Source organism: Pelmatolapia mariae, linkage group LG1, assembly GCF_036321145.2.
Source record: "Pelmatolapia mariae isolate MD_Pm_ZW linkage group LG1, Pm_UMD_F_2, whole genome shotgun sequence".
NCBI lineage: Eukaryota > Metazoa > Chordata > Actinopteri > Cichliformes > Cichlidae > Pelmatolapia > Pelmatolapia mariae.
In genome coordinates, this window is record NC_086227.1 from 30,780,793 (window position 1) to 30,801,933 (window position 21,141).

Consider the following 21,141-nt stretch of genomic DNA (forward strand, 5'->3'; position numbering starts at 1 on the left):
AGTGTACATTTAAAAATAATCTGAATTGACAAGTCTCACTTTTTATATGGCATGAATCAATGTGTTATTTTATCAGGTGGCAGTGTCCTAGTGCAGTCAGAGGGGAAGAGCAAGGGCCAAAGGTGAGGCACATCAAGCACATATTATAGGGCTGGGCGATATGACCCAAAATTCATATCTCGATATTTTTTAGCTGGATGGCGATATACGATATATATCTCGATATTTTTTTTAAAGCCATAAGGTAAGAACAAAAAGAGTTCTTAGTCAAAGCTGTGTCCCAGATGTCACACAGGCACTTTTATTAACATACAGCGTAGATGTACATGAAGAAATTACTCAAAAATAAATTATCAGCATTTATTAAATAATAATGCTCCATAAATAAAAGAAAACAATGTTGTTTTTGTGCATAACAAAAAGCTCACAATTGACTATGTGCACGAGAAAATGCTAACTTCCCGGTTTGAGACCGGATGTGGGGTTGTACATTTCCGGTAGCTTTACTTTGCGGTCAATCGCTACTGCGAAGATACGCATATTTTTTTTAGTGCAAGTTTGCATGCTTTTTTTTTTTTACATCACATTGTGCCCTGCGTCCTGATCGCTGCAGACGATCTCCTCCGTGCCGTCTCTCCTGTACAGTACACAATCGCCACATCGATCGCTAGTAGTGTGACTCTGAAGTGCAGTACTGTATGTCTACGATGTCCATGCGTCAAAAAATAAAACTGGCTACTTGATTTCACCTATCGCTGGTTATTTTTATTAGAACATAACACCCGCGATAAACGAGGGACCGCTGTTTACAGATACTGAGAAATATAACATTTGAATCCCTTTTCTCTTTTGAGAAAAAGAGAGGCGCTGGGGAAAAATAATAGACAAGTCGATGAACATCATTTACAGATATATTGGGTAAATGCCCAAGACATCTATAGAAATGTAAATCGCCGCTTGATTTATTCATTTGCTTAACTTGTTTTGGACCGTAAACAGGGCGCGAATAGGACACCGGAAACAAAGCTCCCCACAGGAGTTTCCGCACCGGAAGTAGCATATGCTAACGTGCACATAGTCAAATGTGCAGTCAAAATGTAAACTAAAAGACGATGAGCATAATAACAAAGACAGATTTCGCAGCTGCTCTATTCCCAAGTTCTACTGCGTGACTTTGTAACCATGTCTCTTAACAGGTGCCATTTATGGCCCTTATACACACACAATACGGTAATATTATGTTGAAGCACAGTACGTATCACTCCGCAAGGCTCCAGACTACGGTAGCCGTGCAGCTCCGTAGCTTACCAAAGTCGTACTAAAACATTTTTTGACAGATTGCTGAGCGCCGTGTACCACATAAAATCGGTTCGCGGTCAGTAAGCACAACCAGAATTCATACATAAGGCGCACTGTCGGTTTTTGAGAAAATGAAAGGATTTTAGGCCATGCATGTCATTAGCGCGGTTAGCTCGCTAACACGTTGACGCCGTCCAGCCCCAGCACGGGGCGATCTGCGGTAACTCGTTAACGGAGATTTGCCGTGTTCATCTTGTCGTTGCCTGCAGGTGAAGCTATGGGGGAGGGGGGGTTGTGTTCAGTGAAGGAGAGACGAGGCCGAGTAATGTTGCGTAGAGACAAAAGTGGACGAAAGAGAGGCAAACTTGCGGCTCCACAAGTATAATTATAACGTAACATATACTATATCGATATAAACGATATTGTCACATCTTATATCTCGTATGAAAATATATCGATATTTAAAAAAAACTCGATATATCGCCCAGCCCTAGCACATAATAATCATTTTAATCTGAGGATAAAACGCATGTACTGAGGATGAAAGAAGCTTCAGTGCTCTCAGAAGACTAAAAACATGGCTAAGGTCAACAATGACTCAAATGAGATTAAACAATGCTGCTGTATGCCATGTCTACCAGGAGAGACTGGACAGTATAGATGTAAAACCAATATGCCAGCAGTTTGTCTCAGTTAACGAGAGGAGAAAGCATGTGTTTGGCTCCTTCACATAGTGGACATTAAGTTGTTGTGTGGGGCACCAGTAGTCCATGTCTGTTGCTGTAACAGTAGTTCACGTTTAGAATAAAAAATCCCAGCTCACTGATTTGATAGGGGCAACAGTGTGCCTAAAATGTTGCATAATTTTGCTGAGAGATCTTTTACTTTGTGGTAATCTTAGATGAGTAGTTTTATGGACAAAAACCACCAGGTCGTTCAGTGTTCCCTTAGTGCTAATGTATAAGAGATGTTTGTGTACTATAACCAGTGTTGGGGAGTAACGGAATACATGTACCGCCGTTACGTATTTAAAATACAAAATATGAGTAACTGTATTCCGTTACAGTTACCGTTTAAAAAGGTGGTATTTAGAATACAGTTACTTACACGGCAGTATTTTCCTGTTTCATATTGTCGCGGTTCAGAACTGTTTGGGTTTTGTTTGACAGCTATGTTCTGTTGTTCCAGGCAGCAGCGTTATGGTTGCCATGGTTACAGGGTGACGCGTGCTCTCTCTGCGACTGTGTGTTTCCTGGGTGAGAGAGCGCCTTTTTGTTGTTGTGCTAAGCTAATAGGCAGAATGCTACAGGCATAGCCCTAAAGAATGTAGCCTCATGGGCAGTGTAGTCCGTGCTGCAGCGAGAATGGACTACCATACCCATTATGTGTCTGTGAGCGTGAGGAGGGAGAAAAAGGAGAGTAGAAAAGTACGAGTTGTCATTGAGCAGAAACGGGAGCTGGAAGCATGTAAATATAATAATAACCACTGCAGCCAAAAAGAGTGCCTGACGAGCCCAGTTGTAAGTAAGCTATTAAGACTCGACTGTACACTGTGTTCCTGTTTTTCTCCAAAACAATAAGTTCCATTGGAGCAGCCTTTCAACGCCTCCCTCTGTCTCTCGCAAGCAAAGTTGACCCAGGCAACAAAGTAAAGCTAGTTTTCGGCTACCAGCCCAACACGGAACCCGACGTACTAGCCAGAGGTCCCTTTACTATGGTTAGGAGGCGTGGACCTTCAGTAATAGTAATAAATCACACAGCAATAGTACATTCATGTAGTTGTAAAAAGCATGATAATATATTAAGTAATCCAAAGTATTCAGAATACGTTACTCTTATTGAGGAACGTAACGGAATACGTTACAAAATACATTTTGGGCCATGTATTCTGTAATCTGTAGTGGAATACATTTTAAAAGTAACCTTCCCAACACTGACTATAACTGAAGTAATGTTGTTAAGTCCTTAAAGTCATATTTTATTGTCATGACTCTATTTTTATTTTTGTATGATACCTGATTTAATTGGAATATGGCTGAAGAAAACTAAAGCCTAAAATACTTAAGTAATTTAACATTATATAATTTACATATAAAACTATGAACTGTAATTTTAAATGGTTTAAAAGCATGTAGAATAGCATATGTAGGGTAGTATATTTCTCCTTTTTTTTTTATGAAGAAGCAAAGACAAAAAGGGGGGAAAAAAAGAAACAGGGCAGGGTTCGGTGGTTGAATCATCCGTTCCCACCAATTCCAAAACCAAATCTACGCCTTTCCCGTAACATCATGACATCGACAACACAGTACAGAAGACCTGTTTTGATGCTGTCCTGTACTGTTGTTAATTTTAACGAGTTCGGGAATGTATTTAAAAAACAGCCAAAGAAATAAAGACTCGTAGACAAAGTTGTCACCGAGGTACATGTAATAGTTTAGCATGCACTTCGAACTCGTCAGTCAATAAGTAACATAAGTATCACGAACAAATAACCCGTTGCTTTCGAGTACCTCAGAATTATTGGTTTATACTACGTCTTGCGTCGAGGTTTAGCTCCTTCCCCACCCTACCATCTACATAATAAGGCAACATACAGCTCGGTTTGGCGCTATACAAAACAGCCCTCTTAACACTGACACAGGAGAAAGAAACAATACTGTAAGTAGAAAACCTGTGTGAATGTGTGACTTCTTTATGTTGGCTTAGGAATGTTGCTAAAATTTAAAAGTTAACTTTGCGGAAAACGCGGATAGTCTGGGAATCACATTTAAACTTAATAACTAACAGACTGCATTAATTAAAATAATGATAATTACCAAGGACCGTAACTGTTAGTGTGTTTTAACGACTGGTCATTCTAAATAAATATCTTTTAATGCGATGCATTTTTTGTCAAGCGCACTGACTTTCGAAATTGGAAAATTTACAATCATTAAAACTGAGAAAGTAATGTTGTCTCTTTAATGATGGAATGAAATTGCAACTGAGTTAGAGAAAAAAAACCCTAAAACGCTATTTGAAATCAAAACAGTGCATTTCCACTGCTAAAAAAAATGAAAGAAAGGAAGTCATGTCGGTAACTTTTTTGTTTGTTTGTTTTTTTCAGATGAGGGTGCTCTGCTGCTGCACTGCTTTCCTGCTGCTTATCCTTATTCCCACAGCCTGTGAAGGAGGCAACATCTTAGTCTTTCCCTCTGAAGGCAGCCACTGGGTAAACATGAACATTCTACTAAAAGCTTTACACTCCAGAGGACACAACATCACTGTTTTACGTCCCATCAGCAGCTGGTACATAAAAGATGACTCATCCTATAATACCATTACAGTTCCAGTGGAGAACATCTTGGATCAGAAGTTAATCACAAGACTTGTGTCTGAGGCCATACAAGTTGAACGAGGGGCCCTCCCCTTGACGAGCTTTCTTCAAATGCGTGTAGGGATCATCAGCTTATTTGTTGATATCCACAAAGCTGTAGCTAATTTTGTATCTTCAATACTAGATGACAATGACTTGATAAGAAAACTGAAAGACAACAAGTTTGACCTGTTACTTGCTGACCCCTGTTCGGGTAGCGGAGTCATTCTGGCCAAATATTTGAACCTTCCTTTGGTTTATAATGTTCGTTGGTTAATATTTGCAGAGGCTCATTTTTCCATAGCCCCGTCACCATTATCTTACATTCCTGTGACTGGAACTGGCAATACTGTCGAGATGACCTTATCTCAGAGAGTTAAAAACATAGTTTTGCACATCATAACTCAAACACAGAACAGGCTGGTGGCTAAACTAGTATACCAGAAAATAGCTAACAAACATCTTGGGCCTGGTTATGATTTAAGTGAGTTAATGATCGATGCAGACATTTGGCTGATGAGAGTGGACTTTGTGTTTGAGTACCCACGTCCCACAATGCCTAATGTTGTTTATATTGGAGGGTTCCAGTGCAAACCTGCTAAACCTCTGCCTCACCACTTGGAGGACTTTGTGCAGAGTTCTGGAGAGCATGGCTTCATCCTCATGTCTTTGGGGACTTTTGTGACTGAACTTCCTGCTGACATGGCAAATGAGATCGCTGCAGCTTTTGCTAAACTGCCACAGAAAGTGATCTGGAGGTATAAAGGTAATAGACCAGCCACTCTGGGTAATAACACTTTACTGGTGGACTGGATGCCACAGAATGACCTTTTAGGACATCCAAAAATAAAACTATTTGTGGCACATGGAGGAACAAACGGAGTCCAAGAAGCCCTGTATCACGGAGTCCCAGTTGTGGGTATACCTGTGTTTTTTGATCAGTATGATAACCTGCTACGTCTGAAAGAGAGAGGGGGAGGCAAAATACTTACGTTAGCTACAGTGGACAAAGACAACAACTTCCTGAAGGCCATAGAGGAAGTCCTGAATGATCCCTCCTACAGGGCGAACATGCAGAGACTTTCCAGGCTGCACAGAGATAAGCCAGTAATGCCACTGGATAACGCCCTCTTCTGGATAGAGTTTGTCATGAGGCACAAAGGAGCAGCTCACCTGAAAGCAGAGTCCTACAGAATGCCCTGGTATTCCTACCACTCTGTAGATGTAGTTTTGTTCCTGGCTGGAGCTATGCTACTTGTGCTTTTAACTACTTTCTACTTCATTAGGTGTATATACACTGGAATGTGTAAATATAAAGTGAAACGTGAGTGATGGAGGATTTTAGTAATGCAGCACTTTGACAAAAAATCCCCATTGTATTTCTGCTGTATTTAATTTACATTTTATTGAGAATTTTATTTTCTTAAAATATTTCTGAATGCATATTGTGATTTCATAATAATGAGCACTCCACAAATAAAACACTTGAAATGACTGTCCAACCACAAGATTTACTTTTTTTAATGAGTACTTACTAAAAGAAAAGCCAGTGCTCTCAGCTTTGCATGTGCCTGCATGTGAGTGGGATCACCGATTGCTGCTGTGGATAGCGCATAAATGTCAACAACACTCTGCTGACTAAGTAACTGCAGAATTCCAATTCTCCTCCTCCTTGTTGTGGATTTTTGTATGACATTTATACCTATATAACTATATACACTATATATCTATCTGCACTGAACATATATTCTGTAACTTTCACATAGAGTCTTAGCACGAGGTGTTTTGCCCTCACACACACACAATAAACGTTTTTCATGCAGCACATTCAGAAACACGTCTCTTAGAAAATAGTAGCATGGTACGAGAGATACTGAAAACAATATAATGAAATCACTGTATGGATTATGTGATCATATACACACACACACTATAAACCTACACTGGAGTCTTTATTATTATGTAAAGAATTAAACCCATATATTTGATGTAGTTAGGTCAAGTATTATTCAGATGTATATCATAAAATTATCATAAAAAACTATGCTATTTGCTGTACTAATGTGAGAACGTTGACCATGTTGTGACCTATTGTCAGAAGGCAAAGCAAAGGGTTAATCTAAGGGTGCCCCTTTGGGCAGGGCCCTCAGCCAGAGTCCTGGCCGGACTCTGGCCTGTACTTGTCCCTGCACCTGCTGTTTTTGGGCGCGTTGGAAAGTTTCTCAGCAGCAGGGAGGTGGGACTATTGGTTTCTTCAAAAGGGGACCTGGGAAAGTCCTCTGGGCTTTTTCCTGCTGTCTGTCTGTTGGGGTTGGTCCCAACCTTCATGGGCTTACGGCGAACACCCTAGGGGAGCTTTGCTTTTCCTTCTGTTTTGCTGAGCTTCACTGTTCAATAAAATGACTGGCATAGAACTTTGTTCCTCTACTGTGATTTTTCTGTGTTTGACTTTAATTGGAATTGAGAAGCTGAAAATGCTACCAATCATATCAATATTTCCTGTTTAGAATGTCGACTAACAACTTTTAAGTGTGCTACTGGAAAGCACACAAAGCAATCATGAAATACATGAAAAATTACTTTGTGAAAAATACAGTTTTTTTTCAGCCAGCTTCACTGTTTGCTCACTTGCTATTCCTGTTCTTGTACAACCCTCAGTCCTCTTTCTCTGTCTCCATCCTCCTCAGTCAACTTGAATTGCAGTTTCTGGAAAATAACAAAAATATAATCTTATAATAATTATTATAAGAGCAGGCCAGGGGTTTTATAACTGATAACACTACAGCACACTGCTGGGTTATGTGAAATTACCATCAATGAATGTGGGTAAAACAGTTTAGAATTTTTTGATGAATTTGACTACATGTCCACTCTTGTTTATTTTTCTTCTCTGTCTTTGCTGTCTTCATCCTGCTTTCTCCCTTTCTCTCCCTCTCTATCCTCCTCTCTCAAGATTTAAATATTACAATGAATATAAGTTATAAACTGATCCATATCAGTCTATAGCAATGTTAAAACTGAATACAAGCTGCTGCAGGAAATAGACAGGTACAACTAATTAGTCTACTGATGACAAACCACGCTGCTGAAGCAGCAACATCATGGCATCACAGAAAACCTGTTTTGATGCTGTCCTGTACTGGCGTTAACTTGAATAAGTTTGGGAATGTATTAAAAAACAAGGCTAAAGACGTAAAGACTCGTAGAGAAAGTTGTCACATAAGCAGATGTAAATGATTAGCATGCACTTCGAACTCGTCAGTCAATAAGAAACAGTATCACGAACAAATTACTGTTGCGTTCGAGTACCTCAGAAATATTGGTTTTTACTACGTCTTGCGTCGAGGTTTAGCTCCTCCCGTACAGACTACATACACCTCGGTTTTGCGCTATACAAATCAGCCGTCTTAACACTGTAACCTTTCCAGGTGAAAGAAACGATAGTGATCACAGTAAGTAGAAAACCTGGGTGAATGTGGCTGGCTTTATGTCGGTTGAGGAATGTTGCTGAAATGTACAAGTTAACTTTGCGGAAAATGGTGCTCAGAACGCGGATAGTCTGGGAATCACATTTAAACTGAATAACTGACAGACCGCATTAATTAAAATAATGTTAATTACGAATTACCGTAACTGTTAGTCTGTTTTAACGACTGATCATCCTCAATAAATCTTTTTAATGCGATGCAATTTTTGTCAAGCACACTGACTTTCGAAATTGGAAAATTTACAATGGTGAAAAATGAGGAAGTAATGTTGTCTCTTTAACGATGGAATGAAATTGCAACTGAGTTAGAGGGGAAAAAACGAAAACGCTATTTGAAATCAAAACAGTGCATTTCCACTGCTAAACAAAATGAAAGAAAGGAAGTCATGTCGGTAACTTTTTTGTTTGTTTTTTCAGATGAGGGTGCTCTGCTGCTGTACTGCTTTCCTGCTGCTTATCCTTATTCCCACAGCCTGTGAAGGAGGCAACATCTTAGTCTTTCCCTCTGAAGGCAGCCACTGGGTAAACATGAACATTCTACTAAAAGCTTTACACTCCAGAGGACACAACATCACTGTTTTACGTCCCAGCAACAGCTGGTACATAAAAGATGACTCATCCTATAATACCATTACAGTTCCAGTGGAGAACATCTTGGAACATCTTGTACTGTATTTATTCTTATTTTATTTTATTCTAATTGTCCTTCATAACTTTTGCACTGTCCACTTCCTGCTGTGACAAAACAAATTTCCCACGTGTGGGACTAATAAAGGTCATCTTATCTTATCTTATCTTATCAGAAGTTCATCACAAGGCTTGTGTCTGAGGCCATACAATTTGAACGAGGGGCCCTCCCCTTGACGAGTTTTCTTCAAATGAGTGGAGGGATGATCAGCTTAATTCTTGATGTTCATAAAGCTGTAGCTAATTTTGTATCTGCAATACTAGATGACAATGACTTGATAAGGAAACTGAAAGACAGCAAGTTTGACCTGTTACTTGCTGACCCCTGCTGGGGTGGTGGAGTCATTCTAGCCAAATATTTGAATCTTCCTTTGGTTTATAATGTTCGCTGGTTATTAGGTACAGAGGCCCATTTTTCCATGGCCCCGTCACCATTATCTTACATTCCTGTGACTGGAACTGGCAATACTGTCGAGATGATCTTTTTCAGAGAGTTAAAAACATGGTTTTACACATCATAACTCAAACACAGAACAGCCTGGCGTTTAAACTGGTATACCAGAAAATAGCTAACAAATATCTTGGGCCTGGTTATGATTTTAATGAGTTAATGATCAACGCAGATTAGAGCTGGGCGATATGACCCAAAATTCATATCTCGATATTTTTTAGCTGGATGGCGATATAAGATATATATCTCGATATTTTTTTTAAAGCCATAAAGTAAGAACAAAAAGAGAGTTCTTAGTCAAAGCTGTGTCCCAGATGTCACACAGGCACTTTTATTAACATACAGCGTAGATGTACATGAAAAAAACTACTCAAAAATAAATTATGAGCATTTATTAAATAATAATGCTTCATAAATAAAATAAAACTATGTTGTTTTTTGTGCATAACAAAGAGCTCACAATTGTGCAGTCAAAATGTAAACTAACAGACGATGAGCATAATAACAAAGACAGACAGATTTCACAGCAGCTCTGTTCCCAAGTTCTACTGCGTGACTGACAGCCTGGAGTTTGAAATCCTCTTTGTAACCACGTCTCTTAACAGGTGCCATTTATGGTCCTTATACACACACAATACGGTAATATTACGTTGAAGCACAGTACGTATTACTACGCGAGGCTCCTCGGTAGCCGTAACGCTCCGACAATCCATCAAGCGGTGCAGCTCCGTAGCTTACCAAAGTCGTACTAAGACATTTTTTGACAGATTGCTGAGCGCCGTGTTCCACATAAAATCGGTTCGCGGTCATCAAGCACAACCAGAATTCATACAAAAGGCGCACTGTCAACTTTTGAGAAAATGAAAGGATTTTAGGCTGTGCAGCCCCTCTGGGCTGGCGTTAGCGTGTGTGTGGTTTTTCCCATATTTCTAACATGTCAATTTATTTGTTGTGATTTATTATTAGCCAGACCCAAATTTGCTTTAAATGACAAATTTATTTAAAATGGAGTGATTTATGCGCATCAGGTCAGTTTGACAGTCTAAGAGTTAACCTAAAAGATGCAATTAGCCAGGTGGAGGCGCTCAAAACGGGTCAAACAAAACAGGATCAGTTTGATACAATGCTCGCTGCTGTGGTAGGCAGAGAGGAAGCTCTAAGTGAGTTTGTGCATAAGTGGGATCGTTATGTTCCAGAGAAAGAGGTGAATGTTATGCGAGCTTGTCTCAAAGAGCTCAAGGAAAGGAGGAGAGTAGCTATGGTGGTGCTGGCTACTTCCCTGGATGGAAGAAGGAGATCTGGGTGTGGCAACCTTAGAAGCCGGACTGGCAGTGAAGGTGAAGGCAGTGATGAAGGTGGCGCTGATGGTGAAGTGACGACCAGCACTAGCAAGCCCAGTGAGTCTGCCGCGACTGGTGGAGATGATGGCCCAGCGCGTGGCGGTGGTGAGCTAGATGCTGACGTGAACCCTGCTGCATACCAAAGTGCCGCAGTGGAAAGTAGTAACCAAGTCGTTGATGCAAGTGGTCCCGATGGAGCACGAGCTGCAAGTCCTTCCACTGTAACCCTTCAAGCGCCACCACAGGGACCACTATCCCAGAGACTCGTGAGTCCTGCGTTCAACCCTGGCCTTTCAAGCACGCCACAGCAGCTTCGAGGAATGCATGGGGTGAGACCCAATGGCGCTGGGGCGGGACAGAGTACATCTACCGTCTCTCAAGGGTCACTCGGAACGAGGATTGCACTCGCACCCCTGAGTCTACCAAAGTTCTCTGGGGACAGGAGGAGCTACTGGCGCTGGAAGAGGGGGACCCTCCAAGCATTGGCGGAACCCACGGGTTCCCCGGAGTGCAGGCTCTTCCACCTGATGGACAGTATTGCTGAGCCAGTAAAATGTGAACTTAGGCTGTCTCACTGCCGTACTGCAAGCGAGGTTTTCCGGGTCTTAGAGGACTGTTATGGTGACGTATCACAGATAGCAGACGACATTGTACTTGAACTACAGGAGTTACCAGGCGTGCGCAACAACAAACCCAGAGAGGTTTTGCAGTTGATCCAAGCTGTAGAGAGGGCGCTGTTGGACCTAATAGACCTAGGTTGTGAAGATGCCATAAAAAATCAGTTAGTGATCCGGTCACTTGAGAGTAAGTTGCCGGACAGTATGAAGGAAAGGTGGCTTTTGTACCGATGTGATCCTGTCAACAGTGTCAGTCCACAGAACCGGTTTGATAAGCTATGGCAGTTCCTGAAAGATCAGAAGACAGTTCTGGTGCAACTTGAGCAGTTGCAATCAATCAGACAGTCTAATACTGCCAGGGCAGTTGATCCGAGCCCCCGTGAGAAACCAAAAGAGAGACCAGATCGGAGGATGGAGAGACGTTCGTTCACCAAGGCTACTGCAAGCGAGACGAGAGGTGAGCTGTCACAGAATCCTTGCTGTTTGTGTGGTGAAGAGGGTCATACAGGGCGTTTATACCGCTGTAAGACGTTTAAAAAGGCCAACCCGTCAGAGCGGAGAGCTTACGTTAAAAAGACTAGGGTATGTCCCAGGTGTCTGGACTCCCATGGGAGTGATGACCCGTGTAGTAAAAACTTTCTGTGTCGTAATGAGGAGTGCAGGAGGGGTGATGCCTTATCGGATCACCACTTCTTCCTGTGTCTTAAAACCCCAACTAGGAAAGATGCAGCCAGGCAAGGGACCAAAGGGGATAAAAGGAGAGAACCCCGTGGTCCGACGGAAGAGCAAGAGGCTGTGTTTGCTGGCCTAGGTCTGTCCCCAGAGCAGCTGGAGGCTGTTCGAAAGGCGTGCACAAACAAAGTGACTTCAAAGTTGTGGACTGGCAGAGGCTCGGAAGATGAGAGTTGTCTGAAGGAGCTCCCGGTCCTCATGATGTTGTTGGACGTCACCACCAAGAGGGGAGACTGGATTGGAGCTCTCATCGATTTAGCCTCTGACACGAACTACATCACCCACCAGGCAGCGGAAAGACTTGGTCTGACTGGTGAACCAATCACCTTGGTTGTTCATGGTGTTGGTGGCATGGAGGCAAAAGTAGAGACAAAGAGATACCTGGTGAGCATAAAAGTAGCCACAAAGAAGGGGACATGGCGACTCCATGAGATGGTTTGCTATGGATTAGAAGAGATTGCCAATGTGGGTCACGTCGTGGACTCGGAGCGCCTGGAGAAATTCTTCCCAGGCTCCGTCGAACCGGGGGAACTGATCCGCCCTGAAAAGATTGAGCTACTCATCAGCACCCGGGAGGGTCGTCTAGCCCCCCAGAGAATGATGAGGTGCGGTGACTTGGTTCTGTGGGATGGTCTGTTAGGGAAAACCATCAGTGGCGCACACCCAGATCTGTTTGAAGATGTGGAGGTGACTGCACGTTTCTCATCAACCCATTTCGCATGCTCCATGAAGACAGAGTCTCAGAGAGTTGCGGCCCTTTGTAACTGTTACCCGAAACCAAAGAACAGCGTAGAGGTCGGTACCACGAATACATCCAACGCTGAGGTCATCAAATGGCTACAGTGGGACAGTATTGGTGCCGCCTGTGACCCCGTGTGTGGCGGGTGCCGCTGCGGGAAGTGCGCCCCTGGAGGGAAGGAAATGTCACTTGTTGATGAAAGAGAGTTGGAGATCATCAGAGGAGGTCTGACCTTCAAGCTGAGTGACAATCATAGTGACAAGCCCCATTGGGATGCTAAATATCCCTGGAAAGAAGACCCTGCGACCCTACCTAACAACTGCAAAGCTGTGGATGCGACTTTCCTGAAGTCAGAAAAGCGCCTTGAAAAAGATCCGCTATGGAAGGCAGCTTATGCTAAGCAGGTGCATGACATGCTGGCAAGGGGGGCCGCTATCCAGCTTTCGCAGACAGTTTTGGACGAGTGGAAGGGAGCCGTGTGGTGGATAAACCATTTGATGGCGCCCAATCCACACTCCAACACCACGCCGGTGAGGCTCGTTTGGGACAGCAGCCAGGTGTACAGAGGTGTTAGTTTGAACAGCATCTTGATGAAGGGCCCAGATGTTCTGAATCCCATTAGGGCAGTGCTGCTCCATTTCCGGGAGGGAGAGCATGCGGCGATAGGGGATGTCTCCAAAATGTATAACTCTGTGTGGCTGGAGGATCAAGAGGTGCATGTTCACCGCTTCTTGTGGAGGCATTCCCCGGAGGAGGACATCAAGGATTATGCTGTAGTGCGTGTGAACATGGGTGATAAGCCTGCAGGTTGTATCGCTCAGGTTGCCATGCGAGAGACTGCCCTCCTGCCGCAGTTTGTCAACAGAGTGGAAGAAAGACGTGTCATTGAAGAGGATACTTACGTGGATGACATCCTTGTGTCCCACAACGACCCTGAGAGACTGAGCGAGATCCTGGAGGGGGTTGAAACCATTCTCAAGCATGGGGGGTTTTACCTCAAGCCTTGGGTGCGGTCTGGCTCTAGTGGGAGGCAAGGTGCTGTTCCTGCCGAACCTGAAACCATCATGTTGCCCAACCAGCTGCGGACAGAGGACAACAAGGCCTTGGGTGTGGGTTATCTCGTGGAAGAAGAGAAGCTCTTCCTTATGGTGGCTATCAACTTCTCCACAAGAAAGAAAAAGATGCATACTCAAGTAGACCTCACTGAGGAGAACATAGAGGAGAAGACGCCGAATCCCCTCACCCGTCGTATGCTTTTGAGTCAGGTAGCAGGACTCTATGACCCCCTTGGTCTTGCGATGCCCCTGAAGCAGAAAGGTGTCATTCTTGTCAGAAGGGCCTTTCAGGAGGCCGGAATACTGACTAAGGATACGTGGAATAAGCCGCTGTCTAGTGAACTACGTGGGAGAGCGATTAAGCTCTTTGAGGAGTACGCGCGGCTGAGTACCATCACCTTTCCCAGAAGTATTAGTATTATTAGTATTATTGGGTAAACCCTGGGGGATCACATTCTCTGATGGGAGTTGTGACTCATACGGAGCGGTACTCTACCTGCGCTGGGAAACTTCTGAAGGGGTCAAGACTCGGCTCGTGGAGTCCAAGGCCAAATTGACTCCAATCGAACAAAAGGGAGATGCTGTCAAGGCAGAGATTTGTGGAGCTGTTTTTGCCACTCGTCTGAAAGGCTACTTTCTGAAGTACAGTCGGTTGGAAATAGATCATTGGTACCATTTTCTGAACAGTCAGACTGTGTTAGGTGCCATCCAACGGGAGAGTTATGGGTTCCAGACCTTCTTTGCCAATCGAGTGGGAGAAATACAGAAGGCCGGGCCTGTCACCGACTGGTGGTGGCTTCCTGGCCAGTTCAACGTGGCTGACCTGGTCACAAGAGGATGTTCCCCTGAGCAGCTTGGTGAGGACTCTTCATGGCAGACCGGTCCCATGTTCCTAACCAAGCCAATAGAGGAATGGCCCATAAAGTCGGCTGCAGAGGTGGCCTCTGGGACTAGAGAAGTCGTCAGTCGACTCCAAAGAAAGGCTTTTTCTGCCATCTTAACAAGGTCGCAGGAAATGGCGCAGACTACTCCAGATGGTTTTGATAGTGTCAACGCAGTGGTCGGCGGTCGAATAAGCCCAGAGTTTTTACCATTCAGCAACAAGGTTACTTCTTTTGAGATTGTGGGGCCTCCTTCTGTTGCTTCTAGTGTCTGCAGGATCAAGAAGTACTGGGGTTCAGCCTTGATAAATCAAGTAGATCTTTCACGGTTCAATTCTCTAGCCAAGCTCTGTGGGGTCATAGCTTATGTCCGCAGAGCCTTGCGCTTTTGGTTATCTGGCAGGGGTCAAACTGCTGCAGGATTAAAGTGGGAGGCAGTGCCCACGGCCCATGAGCGGGTAGAGGCGTTTCAAGACTTATGCCTCGCCGCTCAAGCAGGTGTGACTTTCCCTACGACGACGCTCAACCGCCTGGTTGTGCACAAGGATAAAACAACGGGGCTCTTGATGTGCTATGGCCGGATTCAGTCCGTTGAGGAGGAGAGGTCCGGGGTCCCATTGATCCCCTACAAGTGTCAGTTAAGCTCTCTCCTCGCTGAGGACGCCCATCGTGTCAACCATGAAGGTGTTTCTGCCACCCTTCTTCGGATGAGGAAGAGGGGCTGGGTAGTTCAAGGTCCTAGGATCGTACGGAAGGTGATTGATTCGTGCATAAGTTGCAGAAAGTGCAGGGCCAAGCTATGCACTCAGGTGATGAGTGATCTTCCTCCCGTATGCACTACGCCAGCAGCTCCTTTCGAGTACACTACTTTGGACCTGTTTGGTCCGTATTTTGTCAGAGACTCAGTAAGGCGACGAGTGAAGAAGAAAGTTTGGGGCGTGGTTTTTAGTTGTATGGCCTCAAGAGCAGTTCATGCAGACATAGTTGAAGATCTGTCGACTGAGGGCTTTCTGAAGGCATACCAGCGGTTTACTGCCCTGAGGGGTCACCCCAAGAAACTCTGGTCTGACCAGGGGACCAATTTTGTGGGGGCTAAACCTGCACTGAAGGAGCTCTATGATTTCCTTGGTAGTATCGACAAAGAAGAGATCCAAAGAAGGGCAGCCGTGGTTGGGTCTGACTGGATGTGGGAGTTTAGTCCAGCAGACTCCCCTCATCGGAATGGAGCGGCGGAAGCAGCTGTTCGTGTTTTGAAAAGGGCATTGAGCAACGTTGGTGAGGAGGGAAACTTGACTGCTCTTCAATTCCAAACCCTCCTCTATTTGGCGGCCAACCTCACTAATGAGAGGCCTATCGGGGCCAGAGCTCAAGTTCAGGAAGAAACTGTAGGTGTTGTGACACCGAACTCTTTGTTGTTGGGTCAGGCAGGGCCCAGGGGTGACAACATGGGGTTTGAGTTCCCTGCCTACCCATTCAGTCGTCTGCGTGCAGTCCAGGTGGAAGTGGACAAGTTTTGGAGGCGCTGGAGCCAGTTGGCCGGGCCGCACCTGTTTGTTCGGCAAAAATGGCATGCGCCAGCAAGAAATGTCTCTGTTGGGGACCTTGTTTGGGTGGCAGATCAGAATGCACTTAGAGGCCGCTTCAAGCTGGGCCGTGTGGAGGAGGCAGATGCAGATGACCGGGGTGTTGTTCGGGACGTCAAAGTAAGGACTTGTTGTAGTCGTCCCATCAACTGGTCCCAGGCAAGGAAGGACAGGGAACCATGTCATTCCACCATTCTCCACAGGGACGTAAGGAGGTTGGTGGTGTTACTGCCAGTAGAGGAGCAAGAGGGACGTGGTTCATCCCCCTGAGTACCCGAGAAATACTTGCGGATTGGGGACTCTTTGGTGTGGAGACCAGGCCCAACTTGTTTAAAGACGGTTATAAGAGTTTTCTTTCTATATATGTGTATGCTACTGGTTATTGTGGCCTACTTAGTCTGGCACGTAGCCCAAGTGGGAGGTGTGTGGTTTTTCCCATATTTCTAATGTGTAAATTTATTTGTTGTGATTTATTATTAGCCAGACCCAAATTTGCTTTAAATGACAAATTTATTTAAGATGGAGTGATTTATGTAAGTCTGGGATAGTATGTGTTAACATCCGCTCATAGATCCTACCTGCCGGATCTTCTTTTCATTGATATTGTTGTTATGACTGATGAAGCCGAGCTGGTGAGTTTCTGTGTTAACTAAATAACATGTTAAAGCTATAAATATGACTGTTACCAAACTGTAATGTCATTAGTAGGATTGCTTTGTTAATGTTGTATGGTTGTTTTATTTTTTGTCTTTCAGTTGATTACCTGGCTTCTGTAAAGGCACGGTTACTGTACTGGTGTTAGCTTATGCTTGCGCAATAAAGCTTATAAAAGGCAGCAATCAGATGTCCGAGCCTGAGTACGACACAGTTTCATCAGTTAAAACACACCCTTACGGTGGGAGTTTACTAAATTAAAGGTAGTTAGCTTAGTAAAAACCGTACAGTAATCAACACTTAGCCAGTCCCCGCGACGGAGAAGCGGAGGAAGGTCTGTGTCGACTACGGAGGATCCAGCAATTAGACGGAGCCCGGCCGATCGTCGCAGCCAATCGACGTGACTTCGTTCTCAAACACCGTCAAGCCCTCGTATGTGAGAGACGTGTGTGGATTTCTTTGCTGGGACTATTAGGGCGCTGGCATAGGAAAACGAACTTTTAATTCAGTTACTAGCCGTTAAGCGACCGGAAGTGGGTCGCCGCCATCTTGGTTGAGGGCAAAGGAATAACGCCGGTAATAAACAAGAAGGAAAAGTCAGTATGGCATGCCGAGAAGAATTAAAGAAAAGGCGGTCCTCTGCGCAAGCAGTTTTTACTAGAAAAGCCAATTCCATTGTCTTTAACATTGACCTTCTGACTGAACATGACCTCATGTCTGAATGTAGGACGCTCAAAGACAGTTATAATGAGGTTTGTGATAGCAGCTTTGATTACATTGCTGCTATGGAAGAAGAAGATGCGAGTGGGTTTGCAGCAGAAATAGCTGAAGTGGAGAAGAAGCTGCAGGACTGCCGCTCAAAATACCAGACCACAGAAATGAAGCTAAAGGAAGCATCATGGTCCCGTTGCGCATCAGGTCAGTTTGACAGTCTAAGAGTTAACCTAAAAGATGCAATTAGCCAGGTGGAGGCGCTCAAAACGGGTCAAACAAAACAGGATCAGTTTGATTCAATGCTCGCTGCTGTGGTAGGCAGAGAAGCTATAAATATGACTGTTACCAAACTGTAATGTCATTAGTAGGATTGCTTTGTTAATGTTGTATGGTTGTTTTATTTTGTGTCTTTCAGTTGATTACCTGGCTTCTGTAAAGGCACGGTTACTGTACTGGTGTTAGCTTATGCTTGCGCAATAAAGCTTATAAAAGGCAGCAATCAGATGTCCGAGCCTGAGTACGACACAGTTTCATCAGTTAAAACACACCCTTACGGTGGGAGTTTACTAAATTAAAGGTAGTTAGCTTAGTAAAAACCGTACAGCGTGGTTTGCTCGTTAGCGTGGTTAGCTCGTTAACACGTTGACGCCGTCCAGCCCCACGCACGGGGCGATGCGCAGTAACTCGTTAACGGAGATTTGCCGTGTCCATCTTGTCGCTGCCTGCAGGTGAAGCGATGGGGGAGGAGCGGGAGTTGTGTTCAGTGAAGGAGAGAGGCGAGGCCGAGTAACGTTGCGTAGAGACAAAAGTGGACGAAAGAGAGGCAAACTTGTGGCTCCACAACTATAATTATAACGTAACATATACTATATCGATATAAAGGATATTGTCACATCTTATATCTCGTATAAAAATATATCGATATTTTTAAAAAAAACTCGATATATCGCCCAGCCCTAACGCAGACATTTGGCTGATGAGAGTGGACTTTGTGTTTGAGTACCCACGTCCCACAATGCCTAATGTTGTTTATATTGGAGGGTTCCAATGCAAACCTGCTAAACCTCTGCCTCAGCACTTGGAGGACTTTGTGCAGAGTTCTGGAGAGCATGGCTTCATCCTCATGTCTCTGGGGACTTTTGTGACTGAACTTCCTGCTGACATGGCAAATGAGATCGCTGCAGCTTTTGCTAAACTGCCACAGAAAGTCATCTGGAAGTATAAAGGTGACAGACCAGCCACTCTGGGTAATGACACTTTACTGGTGGACTGGATGCCACAGAATGACCTTTTAGGACATCCAAAAATAAAACTATTTGTGGCACATGGAGGAACAAATGGAATCCAGGAAGCTATTTATCACGGAGTCCCAGTTGTGGCCATATCCTTTTTTTTTTATCAATATGACAACCTGCTACATCTGAAAGAGAGAGGGGGCGCTAAGATACTTACATTAACTACAGTGGACAAAGACAACAACTTCCTGAAGGCCATAGAGGAAGTCCTGAGTGATCCCTCCTACAGGGCGAATATGCAGAGACTTTCCAGGCTGCACAGAGATAAGCCAGTAATGCCACTGGATAACGCCCTCTTCTGGATAGAGTTTGTCATGAGGCACAAAGGAGCAGCTCACCTGAAAGCAGAGTCCTACAGAATGCCCTGGTATTCCTACCACTCTGTAGATGTAGTTTTGTTCCTGGCTGGAGCTATGCTGCTTGTGCTTTTAACTACTTTCTACCTTATTAGGTGTATATACACTGGAATGTATAAAGAGAAAGTGAAACGTGAGTGATGGATGATTTTAGTAATGCATCACTTTGACAAAAACCCCATTGTATTTCTGTTGTATTTAATTGAGATTTTATTGAGAATTATATTTTCTTAAAATATTTCTGAATGTATATTGTGATTTCATAATAATGAGCACTCCTCAAATAAAACACTTGAAATGACTGTCCAACCACAAGATTTACTTTTTTGGTAATGAATGCTTACTAAAAGGAAGCCAGTGCCCTCAGCTTTGCATGTGCCTGCATGTGAGTGGGATCACCGATTGCTGATGCGGATAGTGCATAAAAGTCAACAACACTCTGCTGACTAAGTAACTGCAGGCTTCCAAACCTCCTCTGACATTAGTATGAGCACAAAACTGTAAGCTGGAATGGGTTTCATGGCTGAGAAGCTCCTGTAAATATAATATGTAAGCAGCCTGGTGTTTTTTTTCCGTATAATATATAACACAAAAGGTAGAGCTGGGAAGAAGGTGGAGTGTTAAGTGAATTCCACATATGCCAGGAACTCTAGGCTGAGTAAAGCAGTTTAAATAGTGTAAAGTGTATACTCTGCATGAGCTTTCGCAATGAGATAAACAGAAGGATATTTCCTGGGTCATCAGCTGCTATATAATGGAATTGATATCAGCTATTTTCATCTTACCTAGTGACAGGTGTAATTCTAGGTTCAAACTTTTAGGGGGGCTCAGCTCACAATCATAATGTCATACATACAGTGCCTTGATATTAAGGGGAATATGCTGATTGAAAATTGAAAACTCACATTTAAAATTGGATAACCATAATAGTGTTACCTTCCAAAGCAACTTAATTAGTTGGATGGCCTATTGTAGTTTCTAAGAATAATTCTGAGTGAATATTCAGAGATTCCAATCTATTCCATCAGTTTTAGTGTGGAGCCTTTAGTTATCAAACCCAAGGCAAAGGCTCAGTTCTGAAAGAAGTGAAAAAATTTTTTGTGCCAAAGCACATAAAAATAAAAATAAGCACAACACTATTTCAGTCTCTTAATCACACAGTTCACCAACTCATCAAGCACTTCAAGCATTATTCAGCACAAACACTGGAAAATCACCCTGCCATTCCATAGACCTGTACACAAAGCAAACTGGTAATAGAGTTGTTATCATATTAAAATTTTTGAATTCATAAAAAAAACCTCCCTTTATTATGCAGATGCATCACAGAGCATCATGTACACCAATGTCACGAGTGGAGAACAGATTCTGTTACATCAATATAGTGGCAGCCATCGTGTTCAAGCCATGTTTAGAGTGGTATGAATCCTGTAAAATGCTACAATTCATATCAATGTTTTCTGTTTAGAATGTTCACTGATATTTTTTAAGTTTGTTACTGGAAAGCATGCAAAGTAATCATGAAATACATGAAAAATTACTTTGTTAAAAATACAGGGTTTTTTTTCCCAGCTAGCTTCAGTATTTGCTCACTTGTTCTTCTGGTTCTTCTACAACCTCTCAGTCCTCTTTCTCTGTCCCCATCCTTCTCAGTCAACTTGAATTGTAATTGCTGGAAAATAACAGAAATATAATCATATAATAATTATTATAAGAGCAGGTCTGGGGTTTTATAACTGATAACAGTATAGCACAAGTTATGTGAAATCATCATCAGTAAATGTGGGCAATGCAGAAGCTACAGCTTTAGAAATTTTTGGTAAATTTGACTACATGTCCACTCTTCTGTTTCTTTTTGTTCTCTTTCTCTTTGCTGTCTTGATCCTGCTTTCTCCT

General features: G+C 43.5%; 1 protein-coding gene and 1 pseudogene across 1 annotated transcript; both read left to right on the forward strand.

The window, feature by feature from the left end:
- The first annotated feature begins 4,405 nt into the window (after positions 1–4,405).
- On the forward strand, positions 4,406–5,986 carry LOC134619736 (UDP-glucuronosyltransferase 2C1-like). The gene has a single exon (XM_063465596.1). The coding sequence runs from the start codon at positions 4,406–4,408 to the stop codon at positions 5,984–5,986; it is 1,581 nt and encodes a 526-aa protein (XP_063321666.1).
- Positions 5,987–8,654: 2,668 nt separating this feature from the next.
- Positions 8,655–19,386, forward strand: LOC134630851 (UDP-glucuronosyltransferase 2A2-like; annotated as a pseudogene).
- The last annotated feature ends 1,755 nt before the right edge of the window (positions 19,387–21,141 follow it).